This window comes from Macrosteles quadrilineatus, unplaced genomic scaffold (assembly GCF_028750875.1).
Source record: "Macrosteles quadrilineatus isolate MER2022 unplaced genomic scaffold, UCM_ALF_1.0 Scaffold_5__1_contigs__length_97177068, whole genome shotgun sequence".
Lineage (NCBI taxonomy): Eukaryota > Metazoa > Arthropoda > Insecta > Hemiptera > Cicadellidae > Macrosteles > Macrosteles quadrilineatus.
Window position 1 is genome coordinate 28,219,112 of NW_026542598.1, and position 17,345 is coordinate 28,236,456.

Genomic DNA, 17,345 nt, shown 5'->3' on the forward strand with positions numbered 1-17,345 from the left:
CTTTTTTCGGCTCCTTGAATGTATAAAATGTAAAAATAACCAAAAAATATATAATTCTGAGCAATGTACAGACAAAACTCTAATTCTTTTTATATAGATGGATATGCAACTGCAAACTGTATTGTACATTTTTCCAGACAGGGATTATAGAATAAAGCAACTTTATATTTCAATCAAGTATATTAAGTATCATTCAGAAAAGTAGTTACAAAATTATATGTGAAAGATAATATGGGTTTCACAACGTAAATATTGAGGAAGACTTAAGATATTGCAATCATTAAATAAAACTATGAACATTGAACAACTGCCATGAAATGTTAAAAGGAGTCACATCCACAACTAAATATAGTTACCAAACAAATAAATAAATAACAATAAATAAACACAATAAGTATTGTTAGCACTTACATTCTATGCATATAGTAACATTTCTCCTTAGGCCTAATAATAGTTGTTACAATCAATAATTAGTGTGGTGTTAACAAGTTAATTTTTTAATTGACTACATATTTTTTACATTCTTACGGTAAGTGAAGTGGATGCAGAATTTACATTCAGATTTCTATTCAAAGCTTATGCTTGTTATCTTTGAACTTTGTCGAAGACTCCAATATTCATTTCTTGTTAACCCTTAAAATTCTCTTTACTTAATGCACTCTTTGTCTTATATTCTTTTCATTGTAATGTAATACAATGTACTAAATTTTTGGGCACAAATAGTGCAAAAAATTGAAAATAAGTTTTTTTTATATTTGAAATTTAATAACAATACAATGAAAGTTTGTGGTGAAAGTAAAAATAATTAATCCATCCAAACGAGCATATGCTTAATATTTGGATCTACTAAGAACTTATTTGAACCTTTACTGCATCAAACATGTAATTTTATTTGCTGGATTAATACATCCTACTAATATTATAAATGAGAAAGTTTGGATGTATGGATGTATGGATGTATGTTTGTGACAAGTGAACGCGAAAAATACTGGTCGGATTGGGCTGAAATTTGGCATGATGATAGCTCACATTCCCGATTAACATATAGGCATATTCTTATTTCAAAAATCCTTTCGGGCTCCGCCCCAGTGGCTCTGGAGTTTCCCATGTTAACCTTATGAGAAATGAAATTATTGAATCTTAACAGCTGTTTCAATTAAACAAGTTGGTTCTGTTCTGTGATGTTCAATAGCATTAAAGTTACAAAAATTACCAACAGGGTGCAGCACTATTATTTCTTTTACATTTATGACAACAGCTAATTTGCAACCAAAAGGTGAGTGAGCGTAGCGAACGAACTTCAACCTGGAGGCGAGTTAGCGTAGCGAACGAGCTAACCTGAAGGCAAGTGAGTGCAGCGAACGAGCTCCAACCTAAAGGTGAGTGAGCGTAGCGAACGAGCTCCAACCTAAAGGTGAGTGAGCGTAGCGAACGAGCTCCAACGTAAAGGTGAGTGAGCGTAGCGAACAAACTTCAACCAGGACGTGATTGAGCCATGCGAACGAGATAATCTTGAAAATTAAGAAGTTAAACGGGGCAAAGCCCGCGGGTTACAGCTAGTAAAGACATAAATGCAACTGGTATTATGTTTAGTTTGCACGTTTGCTGCTTAAAAAATTATTACATTACCAATTATTAAGAGGTATTATAGGCACTTTTTGTGTTTACGGACCTAATAGGACAATGACAATTAAACCTCCATGGAACCTAAAGTCTATACTTTTTAGATGTAAAACAATTTGACACGCATTATTCTGGCACCCACATAAAGAGACCTAAAAAAATAGTATACTTCATACAAGAACCGAAAGTAACATTTCTATGTGTATGCTCAAGTTTCATGTGTGAGGAAAGATAAAAACACTGGAACATTACATTTCACGTGCTAGGTGAAGCTAAGAATGTGAGAATGAGTTTCACATACTACGCTAAAACAAGGACAGGAATAATTGGAGCTAGTGTCCAAAAAATCACTTTTGGTTCAAGTTATGAACAATGCTTTTTATCACAATGTAAATTCCAATTTCGTTTACATTTAGATTGTTCAGTAAACACTGCTTGTTTCAATTATAATAATAATTATAGTGAAGTGAATGCGTACTGGGGAGCGATCTGTTCTAGTGGTAGAGCGGCTCCGCCCGAGGTCCCGGGTTCAAATCCCGCCAATTCGCAATGGATTTTATCTATGCTATAATGCCACCACCCTCTAGAACTAGCCTGAAGTAATGTGTAAACAGTTACGGGCTGGAACATAGCGTCCTAGGAGGTGGGACTTAAAAAAAATGCATAAAAACCAGGGCACGTAGTGGACAAAAGGAGAACTGATTAAGAATACAAATCAGCTGATTGCTTCTCCCTTGCTTTTAATTATAGCTTTGGAAACAATAATTTTCTTTGATATCAGCTGTTATCGAAAATAGCTACTTTCTGTACAAAGTGATGAAAAGACCATTCCTCTTATTTTCTCCCAAGTTTCTTACCTATATTGCAAAACGTAAATCAATGAATGTAAATTCTGAGGCACACAATTTTCTAGACAGAAAGTCAACATGCAGTAAACTCTCATAAAGAACAACAGGAAAAGCAGTCTATCTGTATATCGTGAGCAATTCTAAGGCGGAGCTAGTGCGAGTGATTGTGCAGTTAAACTTGTGTCGGTTCTTGAACTGTTTACAGCCAAAAAAATGTCATTGTTGCAACACCAAAGACGTTTAAGAACACGTTTTAGTCACAAAGTGCCAGTTTCAAAAACAGTTCAGGAACCATCAAAATGCTATGTAAGCATCTAACTCATTGTTAACACAGAATACTTAACTACTTACAATCTTAGTAATTTACTACCAACAAATTAAATACCAAGAGTGAATATTTGACTGGTTAACAGATTAGTTATACTCAATACTATTATCTACACCTAAGTATTTAATAATTGAATAGTAAAAATAAAACTTTGATAAATATGCGCTAGTAAAAATATATATGTTATATCCTAAATATATTTTGTAGTTAAACACTTACAAGGCAAAAATCAAATTATAAAAGTCTGTTACACTGTACACAAACATTTTTGTTAACTTCACAACTCAATTAAATATGGTGTACACAACTAAAACTAATGATTAGACAAAATTTTCAAAAATAGAACAACCTTTTTTGTCGATGTTGATGACAAAATTGATTTATTAAATTCGTTGTTAATCAGTGTTAGATTTCAATATATATAAATTAAAACTACTTTTGGTTATAAATGTAAATAAAAACAGAACACATTAAAACAAAAATTTCACTATCAAATTCGAAATTGAAAGGATTAACAACACATAAAATCTGTATACACAACATAAAATAAATGAACACAATCACACATCGATCCATAACTTGACAGTGGTCAAAGTTTTGGATCAATAAAAAGTTAGTAACGAACCAATAGAGTTGATTAGACTTTGAGATGATAGTAAGATGAAGGATATTGATAAGAATATTTATCTTCACCATCAAACAACCAATAATACTGCTTAATTCAATGACAAATGCACAAACAGATGCCATTACAGGTTATGACACGAAGGATTACGATCTACATTTGTCTTTAAACTTTGATTAATAGTCAACAACTAGACTTATTGTGGTATGAATAATTCAAATTCTAAGAAAATAGTAATGAAATTATAATATCTAGCTAAATAATGCCCGACTAAGTAGGGGAATTTGAGGTAAACAATATTAATCATTAAATAACAAACAAAATCGTTGAATATTGCCGAGTGCTTTCAATAGTAGTCTTGAAGCGTCAAGGAAGGGAGTGGAGAAATTTATTTTCAAACTTAAGAGTTATTACTAGAACCTAGAACACAAATGGTAAAACAATAAGTACACGACTAACAGTTTTGTTAATTTAGGCGACAATAATTGATTAATGATAAAATAAATTAGCGCCAAACTAATGCTTAAAACCTACAGTTGAAGTAAACATATAATTAAAACAGCCTGTGGTTATGACGAAACACTTGATCAGTTATTTATAACATCCTCTTCAAAAATATTTTGATCCAATATAGCAACATGATAAACGTAAATGTATTGTATTGTAACCTATATTAGTGTATTCATCAGCATTTAATTTGAATTTTCTTTGAAAGACAACTAACAAGAGCTTTTTATTTACTTGGAAATAAAATTCTTATGAGTTATCCGTGAATTGTGGGTGGATACGGATAGGTTTTAACTTTAAAGTTGAAGATCTACAAAAAAAATCACAAGATTTTGATGCAACTATCAACTATAAGACTAGAAAAATGAGTTTTTATATTGTTAGAAACAAACATTGAAATTTAGTTCAATCATTAGGAATAACAGATTTTAAAACTCTAAATCAATAACATGATTCAAATATTGAGTGCGCACCAATCTTTAAGTAAACTAATACGGCTTTCACAACAGAAAATTAGCCACATGCACCTCAATAATAATTAATTTGTTTGCTATAAAAGACTTGCAAACTATGTTGTAAGCTTAGGACGGTGAGTGGTTTGTTAGTCTAGTACGTAGTAGCAACTTCAAGGTATACAGGGTTACAAAAATAAACATGGAGCTAAGGCAGGGAGCAGTTTGTGGCACGGCTATTGCACTGATATGGCACAAAAGGCACTGCTCTGTCTGCCTGCAACACAAGACACATTGTTGTTGATATGGTATTGTCACACATTACATTGTATCCTTATATCAGAACCAGAACAATTATGAGAATGTGTTTAAGTCTTTATTAAATCTAACATTTTCCTCAAATTTCACAGCAGAAAGTAGCTCAGTATAAAAGACTGCTCTCACAGGGTCCCCACTCAAATGTGAAAATGAAATGCACAGTTTACTTCAAGTTTTTTACAGTTACATAATGATTGTGATGTTAATGAGAGTCAGGCAGGAGGTTTACATATGGTTCATGCATAATCATTGCGGCTCATCATGGCAGATCTTAGGCACAGTACATACATGGAGGGAATGTCTACACCAACTTTGATTCGTTTTAATACACAATGAATAAAAACAAAGTAGTTTATAACTTAAATAGGAAGGATGACTGTACATAGAACAATTGTGAAAACGTAAAACGAATGATTTATCAAAATAGACCCGTTTGCTCCGTTCTTATTGCAAAATTAAAATGATTTTGGCCTCTTTTCGGATGCAAATCGTTGGACATTGTAGCAATGGCAGCTTTCTACAAAGTTCCCGTCAAAAAAAGTTGCTTACTAGACTCGGCAAATGTCAGTTCGGCTCACCTAGTACTGGTACCACGGCTGGCGCCGCACCCAGCGCAGACGGATGCCAGCGTCTGTCCTGATCTTGATGGATGCAGACTCTGCAGCTCGTACCGTCTCTTTGACAGACTGCATCAGGTTCTGCGCGTTGCCTACCAACATATCTGTAGCCTCTTGGTCCTCCTCCGTACCTGTCAAAATACAATGTTGTAACAAACATTGAATAAGTTAGAAATTAATAGGTTATGTTACCTTTACCCTCTATGTTAGTTTTTCCAATAACTATAGTTTGAAGGCCGGGAATGTCTCATTGACAAATCTCCTGTCTTCTCAGTTGAACACTTGTCACCATAAATGAACCAACAAATGGTTCATTTATACATGTACAAGTACATTTATACACGTAAACAGAACATTTGGGGCCAGTAAAAGATGGGAGATTTGACAATGAGATATCCTCATCCTTAAAACTGAAGTCATTGGAAAAACTGAAAGGATTGAAAAAAGTAAAAGGAAACATAACCTACTTATTTTGAGTTGATTTTCAATCCAGGAAGCAAACAATGTAAATAAGTGTGAAAACCCCCCTCGGTGTAAAGCAGAGGTGTTAAGAGTCAAACGGTTTAGCGAATATTCACAATAATAATCAATTTTACACACCAAAAATCATGATAACTTACAGGTCTGCTCTTTAAATAAAGACTAGAATATCTGTAAGCCGTAGCATTTGTCCAAGCCATTTTTTTTTTAAGACAAAGATTTTGATTTAACCTTTGTAAATCTGTTGTTATAATAAGAAATAGAATTTCAAGTACGACTTGGAACAGAAACAAACTTGATAATTATTTATAAACAATGTAGACTTTAAAAAAAACATCAATAGCAGGCAACTTGGCATTTGAACAAGCTACCAGATTCAATGCTTGAGTTCCTTACAGCAAGTATTGTATACCGCTACTTTAAAATTAGCTACCCAAAAATATGTTACAATTTAAACTATTCATATGTTGTTTCTCAATACCCTTAATGTTTATTAGTATTTACTCAAGTAGCCAAATTAGTTGTATGTTGTTTTGTACAAATCTTTTATTCAGTACCTAATTTACCATTACATGGAATTTTATATACATTTAATACGTCCATTGAAAAAAATACACACACATATGCTAGCAAAGTAATCAAACTTATCTTCATTAGGTTGGTAAAATTCTATAGGATTTTCAAATGGTCCTGGAAATAACTACTTTAGACTTAACCTCGAGGTGTGCGAGTGGTTAGATTTTTTAACCAAGTTAATGTTGAGAGGTTGAATGCTAAAGCAAGAAACCAACCTCAAGCTGAGGGTTTACGATTGTGATCGAAAACTTAACGCTTTTGTCGCGATTGATGATGACGATAAAATTTCTATGATCGCGGGGATGATGATGATTTCCCCACGGCGATCAAGGAGACGAAGTTTATGTCTAAAAGGCTGTGATATTCAGGAATTTTCTGGGATTGGGGATAATAATGATGATTTTACCAAGAATAGGATTATGCAGGGATCACAGGATACGATACTGTTTCTGTTCAGAGGATATTCAAGATTTCGCAGTAATCTTGGTAGTCGATAATTATTTTTCCATTACTGCGATATAGATGTTCAATATATTGCCATGATCGCGTGATACGATAATAATGACTCTGTGAACAACGAAGATAACCAGTGTTTTACTGTCATCGCGGAAGACAATGCTGATGTTTCCGTGACTGCGGGAGATAAACAGGATTTTTCTGTGATAGCAGTCGAGTGATGATGTTCACACGTCCAAGGGGAATGATCACAATATTATCAGGATAACATTTTTATGACAAGTGAAGATCACGCCAAATTTTATTATTACTAATACTGCTTGTTTAGATACAACATGACATTAAACTGAGTTTTGAAAAGAGTATTTGTGAAAAATTAATTTATCATATGGTATTATGTCAAACTTATTATAAAAAGGCTCGAGGATCGAGCTTTTTTGACTCAATAAAAAATCAAAGGTTCGCACACCTCTATAAAACTTCTGCTTAAAAAGTTTTTGCTAAAATTGTTAACTTTAAATTGAAAGGGTTGAGTCAATCTTTTCAAATAGAAAAGATTACGAGGTAAGTAGATATTCATTGCAGAGCATGAAACAGCACTAAAAAAAACTTACAAAAATGGAACAATTTTATAAAGGAAGGAAGGACTTGTAATACATTTCCATACATTTCTTTTAGACAAATGCAAAAATATTTACTTTGGCAGAATAAATTGTCACAGAAATAAAACTCATATAAAAATACTTAAATCTTAACTCTTGTGGAATACAAACGTCACAAATTAAATGTATTGATGTAAAGTGAAATTAATTAATTATCTTAATCTTAGACATCAAAGCACTAAATCTACACAAAAAACAACATTTAAGGCTTCTAGCTAAGGGTTAGGTATGTAAAACACTAAAAAAAGGTGACAATGACACAAGAGTAACTTACTGGCACCGATCATAAGACCTTGAGAAAGAAATGCAAAAAACATACACATTACAGCTTGTTAATACCTTGAAAAACGTGGCATTCAAATGTAAAATAAAAAATCTAACATTATTAAGTAACACTGAAATAACGGCCAGAAACACATATCTACAAAATCAAGTTAGTTTACAAAACTAATATGTTAGTTATTATCTATCCAACTCTTATCTAAACACACAATTCTATCACATTAATTTTGTTTTGCACTAATTCATGCACACAAGATGCATAAAAGTCGTTTTTGAGAAAATAAAAAGGCAAATGTTAAATTTATAATATTGTGTACAGTTAGGAGTAAGGCCACTGCAACGTAAAGCCACTTATTCTGTATAAAAGTCTTGAGAGTTATTTCAACAAAATTAATGATTTACTCTAATTTTTTAGCTTTAATAGAAACCATAAATTATTAATCAAGTATCACTTATGCAATATTAGTGAAGAGTAAATCCATATATTTTTTTACGTCATTCTTAATCAGCTAAGAATATTTAAAAAGAACCTAGAATCGAATCAATTTCAATGGATTTTTTTCAGTAAAATCTTCTGTGCTATGAGCAATATTAGGCTACAACATTTTGCAACAAAACAGTGTAATGTATGTAATAAAACCCTATTTTGTAAAATTTTATTTATGTTGTATTTATTTTCCACCGTAAATCTACGGTTTGGAGAATCATCTGGTCTAAGACAATATTCATTGATGTCAAAAAGTTTATGATTTGTAATAGTAGATCTAAAATTAATGCCAAACAAAAATCAACAAAACCTTAGCGTACAGTCCGTGCAGAAGATAATTTCTCAGATTTGATCAGAATTTAAACCAATGATTTTCTGTCCCTCTGACAGCACTAACCGAGTGCAAACTATTAGATTCAGTGCATTTATAAAACTCAAGTGTAAACCGAGCACTAACAGAACGCTCATGCTTCACACCATGCTGAGTGTGTGTATGTTTACCGCCATGTAGCTCCGCCATCTCCGACCGAGGCAGTGTCTCTGTTAGGGAAAGCAATGTTATATACAGCAGACGACACATGGACATCAAAACAAACCAGTTAATATAATCAGCGAAGCCTTCTTAGTAAAGTTGCAACAGCATAATCTTAACTAAAACAAAATTCACCGATTGTAGATTCATAGTCTTCGAGAGTCAAATGTGTCAAAAACCACTTCCATCCACCAAAATTTCGACCTCTTGCTACGACAGCTGTGAAAAAGAAAGTTACCCTGAAGATGGCACTGTGCATCGAGGCCAAAACGTTGGTGGATGGATGTGTTGTGACATTTTTATACATTCGACCCCCGAAGACCACAAATCTTCAATAAAGAAGCATTCAATTCATTTAGGGGAACAAAGGAAATATTCTCTGTTTGGTTTTCGGAGAAATGAACGCTTGACTTAGGAAACAAAAGATAAGGAACACATACACAATTAACTAACCACAGAAAATAGTTTGACAATTAATTGCAAAAACAAGAAACAAAATTTGATAATCGACTCCTCCAATGGGCTAATTCAGTTTTGTAACTGCCATTCAAATAAATTCCTTCTGAAGAGGCACCCTTAGAGGGAAGAAATTTCAAATTGTGTTTTGAACAATTATACTATTTCAATTGCGTGAAAACATTTTCTTAGTTAAGTTAGCTGTATCTGTTTCATCTTCCTTTTAGTAATTGTAGGCCAAGTGTTCGAATTGTAGTAATTATGTTTTGTGTATTTTGATATTTCATTTGCATTTCATGGAGAGCTTTTTCTGAACCAATTTGATGGATGTAGATAAACTTGTGGTACTAACTAACCACTGTTACAGTTCTTTTTGCATTAATCTTACTTGTTTTTGGCGAGTAGACCACTGAAGAAATTCAACTGGGTTTAAAAATTAGTTCCTAAACCTTAGCTTAACAAAAAAACAAGTGTTTTAACACTACAACTTGTGTATTTACATGACAAATTATATTTAAGCAACAGTTTAAACATACATTTATACTAGTACACTGGGTGGAAGAAATATAATTAGTTATTGCATCAAAATTTTTAGCAAGAAAAATTAACAGATTGAAGCAGTTAATCAAGGTAAATAAAGTGACAAGGATCAACACTAGCTTGTTCCTTGCCTCCATCCAGCTAACTAGATTTATTAGTACATTAAGCGCAAAAATACTTGAGCTTTGCAGTAGTAGAGAAATTAAATTAGCAATAAACATATTACTATATGACCTAATATTAGCCTTTTTACTCCGTATTAGAACCAAAACTGAAGAGAACCGATAGTAAAGACTACTTACCAACATGGTAAATTAAGTAGAAACAAAGATTTGTCAATTTTCAAAATGTTTAGGGTACTATAGGTTGTATAACATGAAAATTAACCAGTTGTAATTAAGCTCCATGTATACTTTCGACAAACAAATTTGCTGACAAAATTAGTGACACACAACCGGAAACAATTTACAGCGTAGAAAAATCTACATATAAAATAGGCAAGCACGATTTTTGTCGGCAGAACTCCATATAGGCCCATTTTATAACTTGTAGCAAATCTGGGTCTTTTTTTTAATAAGATTGGAGCTATGCAGCTTTTACTATTTGTTCTCTGCAACCTTGGGTTGTACTGTAAACGCTTTCCGAGATATTTTAAATTCAGTATACTAATATTCTAAATTTACATATGAATTACTCAGTCATAAACTAAGCTACAAATTTATGAATATAACCCCCTAGTAATTATTTAACACTTAATGAAGGTGTACATCCTTTTCAATCATCAATGCACTTATTAATATCCAACAAACACTAATCTGAATTCTTGGTCTTCGGGTAGGAGTCGTGTCAAGTCAGTATTTAAACATTATTTACAAAAACATACGTTTCGCTTATACTATAATGTGATGCTTGATGAGGCATTCTTAGTGGCAGTGCTGAGACTGAGTAAATATAGTTAATACCGACTTGACGATACCACCAAAACTAATGTTTAGTAAAACCTGATTGAAGCAAATGCTATATCAAATAAAATTGATAAATTGTTACTGCTATGGCTAAACCAGAGGCCTGTGAAGAACAATTTAGTATTATGGTTTTATAAGCCTTAGAAACAGATTAACTTTAACACAAACCTTGAGCTCCGAGCATTGTAGCCTTTACTGTAGAGAGGATTTTCAGCTGGGTACCAATCGTGGGAATCCTTTCACAAACCTGCAGCAAGTTCTGTAACAAACGGTTTATGATTTTTGACGGTTTATATAACTCCCACACAAAATACATTCAACAAGGATTGGTCTACTATGTAGTTGTTCGAGGGAACATCAAATAAATGACAAATAGTTTAACGTTAATTAGAAAAAATTCAGTTTTGAAATAATTGTTTCATTAGAAACGAAATATTGTAAAGAGCTAAGTAAATATTAAATTACACATACAAAGTTACGGCCGGTCGACTCACCGTTCTCATGCGTTTGTCAGTACACTCGCGGGCCAGCTCCTTAGCTAGTCTGGTGACTTCCTCAGACGCCTCAGCAATAGCCTTGGCACACGCGATAAGGTCTCGCTTGGTGCCTCCCTCGCCCCTCACCAGCTGCGACAGTCGTCCCATCAGCAGTGCCATCTTCTTGGCCGCAGCGATGATGTCGTTGTCTTTACTAGACCACTGGCGGACTTCCTGGTGCAGTCCGTGGGCTGCCATCTACAATACACGTTAATATAGCAACACAGTGATGTGTATTTTTACCTGAGTATGAGTTAAGGACCAGTTTTGTTACATACCAGCTGTTTCATCATTACTCAAACTATTTAAAAGCCCAACATCAAACGGATAGCTGGTTCCAGTTTTCAGCTATCCAAAAGCTACTGACTTTTCTCAGGATTGAACCGACGAATTTCTGATTTACATGCACTATTCCAAGACACATTCTACAGGGTAGATCCATCAACTGTTAAATACCACAATTACTTAATGGACACAAAGTAAGCATTGCTACTCAATAGATAGTACTGTTATCAGTAGATTTTTTAGATATCATTACTCTTATTGCAAATTAAAATGGGGACGCCACTAGGGAATATGAAGCCTAAATATAAATGAAGGATGAGAGTAAATGGAGTAAGATGACATTGTGGATTTTTAATGACTGATCAGCTGTTTATTTACCCAGAGCAAATTACATTAAAAGCCCAATGATCCAATGACAGCCATTTCAAGTTTTGAATCAATAAAAGAAGGTTCTGACTTTTCTGCAGATCGAACCAGCAACTTTCTGACTATGTCTATATATACTTTCTGATTTAAATAAATACAGTAGACTCCCTCTAGTTCGGCTTCGGTTGGATCGGCCGCCGGATGGTCCGGCCTGGTCTCAGGGGGACAAGTCACATCGTCACGGGTGAATTGCCTTCAACAGGATTTAACTTGAATGTTTAGTTTCCGGCCATAGAAGTAAACAATTCATGTCAGTTTAGTTGACGGGTGCTTCTATGGGTGAATTGTTGCATATTACCTATGTAAAACTATGTTACATAACCTCAAAAATAACGAGAACATTTTATAAACAGTTTTTCTTCGGTCTAATAAGTTGAAATGCAGTGTATAATTAAATATTTCGGACCATTTTTTTATGCGGTAGGTTCCCCCATTATTATTTTTGAAACACCACAGTTAAATATATAATTTAAATAATAATTTAAATTATATAAATTAAAGCAAAACAAAGAAATAGCCATCGTTAGCTTCAAGGTCAAGCTATCCGCTTGCACTGACAATCATCTGTTCTTTACACAACTGATGTCTGCTGTGCACTTGTTTGCTATCTCACAAAACAGTTTGTGATTGGGTGATTAGTAACCATGGCAACTTGTTAAATGTGTGGATGAAGAGAAACCAAAGAAAGAATAGAAGAACAAAGAAGAAAGAATAAGCAGTGTTTTACGTCATCTATTGTTATCTTTATCTTATTTGACAACTGTCGTTATTATCTTTAAGACTAGTTGTCTAATGTTTTCATCGACTTTCTTATGTTCTGAAACAACATGTAGTAGTAGCCTATGCTGACTACGGTAGCAGTAGCTTGCAGTACTAGACTTTCTATTTTTTACGTGATTTATTGCTGTACGTTCAGTGTTGTGTAATTTTTTTTTTTGCTTGAGTAAGCGTGATTTTAACGTTACAGTTTTTATTACTGAACCAAGGTTATTGACTTAACATATCACAATTGCGCAATACTATTATTTGTATTTTGATTATGTAAAATGCACTACAACCGGTTAGTCCGGCCGTTTTTTAGTTCGGCCAGTGGTCCGGTCCCGAGATGGCCGAACTAGAGAGAGTCTACTGTACTACATTAATTGCGTCCATATCTCAGTGTTTTCATAAGTCACTATGAAACGCAGTCTTACCATGATGGGTTGGTTTGGTAGTGGTGCATGCATGAACATGTCATCTTCATCGTCAGTCTCCGCCGGTGGGGGTGGTCGAGGTGGAGGAACTTCACCTCCTGGTAGCGGTGGCCTGGGCGGGGCTACTTCTGTAATGGACCAACTAGTTTACTCACAGTACACAATACATAGCCAAAAAATCCAAACATGCCTTGGGTAACATAGCTTGAAGGTCTTAGCAACCTGCAGAGGAGAAAACATTGGTAATATGAAAGATAAAAGTTGTGGAAGGGTTGAAAAAATAATGGTGTATAAGTAAGTCTAACAAACAGAATAAAATTGGTTTTAAATTGTGCAAAAAGATCAAAAGGTGCAAATAAGTTAGAGTAAAATATTGATGCATCATTTTGTATCATGTATCATTTGTCAATGGTATAGATTGACATTTAGATACTGAAGACGTCTGTAAGGACCAGCTGATGCCAATTTGGTGTTAAAATACGTCATATTTAGCGAGCCACTCACAGATAGTGTGCTACAGTCAAAATTATATTTTCTCTGTTATTTTCTTATACTTTGAATGATGGGACATAGAAGGTGATATTGTTTACAGTAAGTCATTCATTAAGTTTAGTTTGGTAAAAAAATTTCACATTCGATAGGAATGAGTAGGTAATCTAAATCAACGTGATTAAATTAGAGTAAGGGTGGTTCAATCCAACAACGTAAATTTGCATCTAAAACTAGAAACAGCATTTACATGGGAATGGGTCTCACTCAATTTATAAAAGAAGCCTTTGATAACCTTGCCATTGAACTGCTTCAAATGCAATTACTGTAAATCAAATCAGTGTTTGCCATAAACTTGAATGAATAATAATTGTTTCCAAATATATTGAAAGTTATTTTACCCAACACTAAGTTTTAGAAAAGTAAACGCAAAACAACTATTTACAACCTTAATATGTACAATTACTAATTACTTGTTATATTGTACAATTTGTAGCAAGGTTTTGTTGAAACTTTCAGTCAACACAAGTGTAAACGACTGAGATAATCTGGAAAATTGGAACCAAGACAACTGTACAAGTTTTCTAAAAGACAAACGTGGACATCACTCTTGAAATCTTCATTCCAAAACAAATATGTACATTTTAGGATTTATAACATCAGAACAGCCAGACAGTAACTGCTAGTCTGTAGGCCTACTAGTTGGTTGGATTGGATGAAAACTTCTTAATTCTACAAGGGATTGAATTGAGTTGGGGGAGGATGTTTATAAACAAGGGTTGCGGCAGAAACTTTCAGCATACATCCAACCACAGGCAAAATTTAAGGGATAGAAAAAAAGGTATGTACATTGACAATAACATTTAACAGGAAAATACCATATGTTGGATATGATAGTTATTTTTTTTAGGAATTATAGCTGAAAGTTTCCATCCCTTTTCCTATTTTATTTGGGAAACAGTTATTTTTATTTCAGAAGATTATAGGCTGTATTTGAGAGTAGTCAAATATATTTAAGAAAATATCAAATGAAGTTGAGAACAGTCAGTTTTTTTTAGAAGGCATCAAATTAATTTAAGAGTAGTAAATTATATTTAAGAAATGGTTAAATGTAATTGAGAACTTGTCATTTGATAATGAGAAACTCAAAATTCAGCTGATTAATACCCTTCATTCTTAAATGATATTAACGATTTCTCAATTTAATTCAAAACATTCTCAAAATCAATTGACCATTCTCAAATAAATTTGTCGCTTAATCACACAGAGAATACTGTACAAGTCGAGAAACAAAAGAAATCCCTCCCTCTAATGTTGATTTTCTTTGTTTATTTTTTTAATTATTACTAAACAGTTCACCGTGTGGTTTTTTCCATTATGATTTTCCAGTTTTGGCTGGGTTTGTACTAAATCTTGCTATGTTTTTAGGTACTTTTTCACTTGAGAAGAGGATCACATTCCAGATATCGAAACATCATTGACACTTTTTTTACTAATCATGGTGGGAAATGTCTGCAAAAATTCCTTTAATCTCATTAGCGTACCATCAATAAAAATGAATTCCAAAGAGATAATTGATCTTAAAAAGACAGGGATAGGACAACACACGACTAGAGTCAGAAATGATTCATCTACGTAGAAAATCAAATGACCAGATAAAACTAACACATTCCATGCGGTAAAATGTCCAAGGTAGAGGTCTAGTCTACTGAATTTTTAGGACATTCCGCTATCAGGACCACTCAATACCTGGCAGAGGCCGAGGACTGGGTGGGGCTTGATACGGAGGCAAAGCAAGTGTGCGGATAGCCACAGCTCTGGTCATTGTGGTCGTGACTAGATCATCTGAGTCTATTTTAAGTCATTGACATGTCAGTGACAGTTTGTAATTTGTTTAAATTTCATTACAATGCTACAAAACAGGTTTACACCCAATAACAAAGTAGCTGTTTTACAAAGGTAATGTTGATAAAATAGGTAAATAAAAGTCTATAAACAAAAATTTTCCAATAAGCTGAACTACAATGTACCATATAAAACTTCATTCCAGTAAGAATGTTTTAACAATGCATTTTTAATGGCTGATTTTTCATTAGCAACACCATAATGACTTAGATTTTGAGGACTAAATTAAAAATTTCAACCATTACTTCAATTTTGTCGATACTGCTTTTCCTAATTATGGAACTGTAAAAGAGCTAAAGCTTTTTCCGAGATATAGTTAAAAACAAAATCTTTGCTAAACTTTAACTTATTGAAATGCATCAAGAAATGTATTCCAACACTATTTAATTATTGTGAAAACCGACTCCTTTACTTTCCTTTAAGATCTAAAAGATTATGTAACATGTGAGTTGAATGTGTATGTTGTTCATAGAACTTGATTAACACTTGACTAACAAAAAACACACTATTAAGTTTGTTTACCCTTATGAAGGTACAATAGTATATTCCCAATTAACACCTACTTTATATTTGAATTTGGCTGCACTATAGTTTACGTCCTACACTCATTCAAATGAAAAATATCGATATATAGATTATTCGATATATCGATTATTTCATTCGGTTAGTTAGGTTAGGTCTTAACCTAACTAACCAAACCTGATATATCAAATGAAATAATCGATAAAAAATGAAATATATCGATCGATATATTCCTTAGAATGAGTGTAGGACGTTAACTAAAGTGCAGCCTTGAATTTTATCATGTACATTTTTGTTATAAACAAACGTATCTGAAGTTATTTTGAAATTATCTCATGAACTTAAGTTACAAAGAAATTTTAGGTTTAAATTTGTAAAATCAACCAACCATTTTGTACCTAAATTTTTATAGTTTTCTGGTAAAGGTCCCAAGGACAAACTGTTTTCTTGGTTATTGCATACCCCCCGGCCCTTACGGAAAAATCAGAATACCACCCATGAATCCATCGTTAATATATATTAACGATTAGAAAAATAACATCCAAACACAAACCTGATAAGAACTGGTACGAATCCCTTAAGTAACATTTATACACTACTTATGTTACCTACTGAAAGTTGAACGGGGAACATTATTAGCAGTTAGTGTTAAGTTTCCACCACAAGTTAGTACCTTTCTCCACGAAGTAGTTAGGCCGGTATTGCTGCTGTTGGTATCGAGGCTCTTCTGCAAAAATAGCATTACAAGTTACACCTCCACCAAGCTGTGTTACAATATGCGGTCAATGATGAATTTTGATTCTCAAATCCACCGAATCTCATGAAAAGATCCAAATTCTCCATTAGATCGGCTAGATTGAGAATTAAATATTAATTATGGTGTTTGAAGGATTATTGCGGAAATGATAGTGTGAAAATCTGTTTTGCATGAGCCAATATCTTGTGAAGACGTGCCTATTTTGTCCTTACTTACCTATGTTCTAACTTATTTTATTATTTCAATTTATTCATAGTCTCGTTTTGTCCTTGGCCGGCCTCGCACCTTTGTAAATCTAAATGTTTCTTTGTGTGTTTATGTATGAAGTAATTTTGACAAAGGCAAGTGCAAGAAGATTATGTTTGACAAGAGACGTAGGAATTGGCTAACTCTGGAACTCGCTAACTCGGTCGTGTGTCGGAACTGGCTAACTCTGGAACTGGCTAACCGTCTCAGTCAGGAATTCGCTAACTCCGGA

At 33.6% G+C, this 17,345-nt stretch overlaps 1 protein-coding gene across 8 annotated transcripts in view; it reads right to left on the reverse strand.

Annotated features, from left to right (window-relative positions):
• Nucleotides 1-1,523: 1,523 nt before the first annotated feature.
• LOC128994229 (vinculin-like) overlaps nt 1,524-17,345 on the reverse strand; it is a 48,219-nt gene continuing 32,397 nt past the window's right edge. For 2 of the 8 annotated variants that reach the window (XM_054418627.1, XM_054418625.1), the window contains 8 exons: nt 16,784-16,837; nt 15,433-15,534; nt 13,195-13,322; nt 11,249-11,488; nt 10,923-11,013; nt 8,763-8,801; nt 5,280-5,449; nt 1,524-4,660 (listed from right to left, as the gene is read on the reverse strand). In XM_054418627.1, the coding sequence (XP_054274602.1) occupies nt 5,280-5,449; nt 8,763-8,801; nt 10,923-11,013; nt 11,249-11,488; nt 13,195-13,322; nt 15,433-15,534; nt 16,784-16,837 (824 nt within the window). In that variant the 3' untranslated portion in view covers nt 1,524-4,660. The remainder of the gene's footprint in view (nt 4,661-5,279; nt 5,450-8,762; nt 8,802-10,922; nt 11,014-11,248; nt 11,489-13,194; nt 13,323-15,432; nt 15,535-16,783; nt 16,838-17,345) is intronic. The other 6 variants (XM_054418630.1, XM_054418628.1, XM_054418631.1 and 3 more) reach the window with 4 other exon arrangements.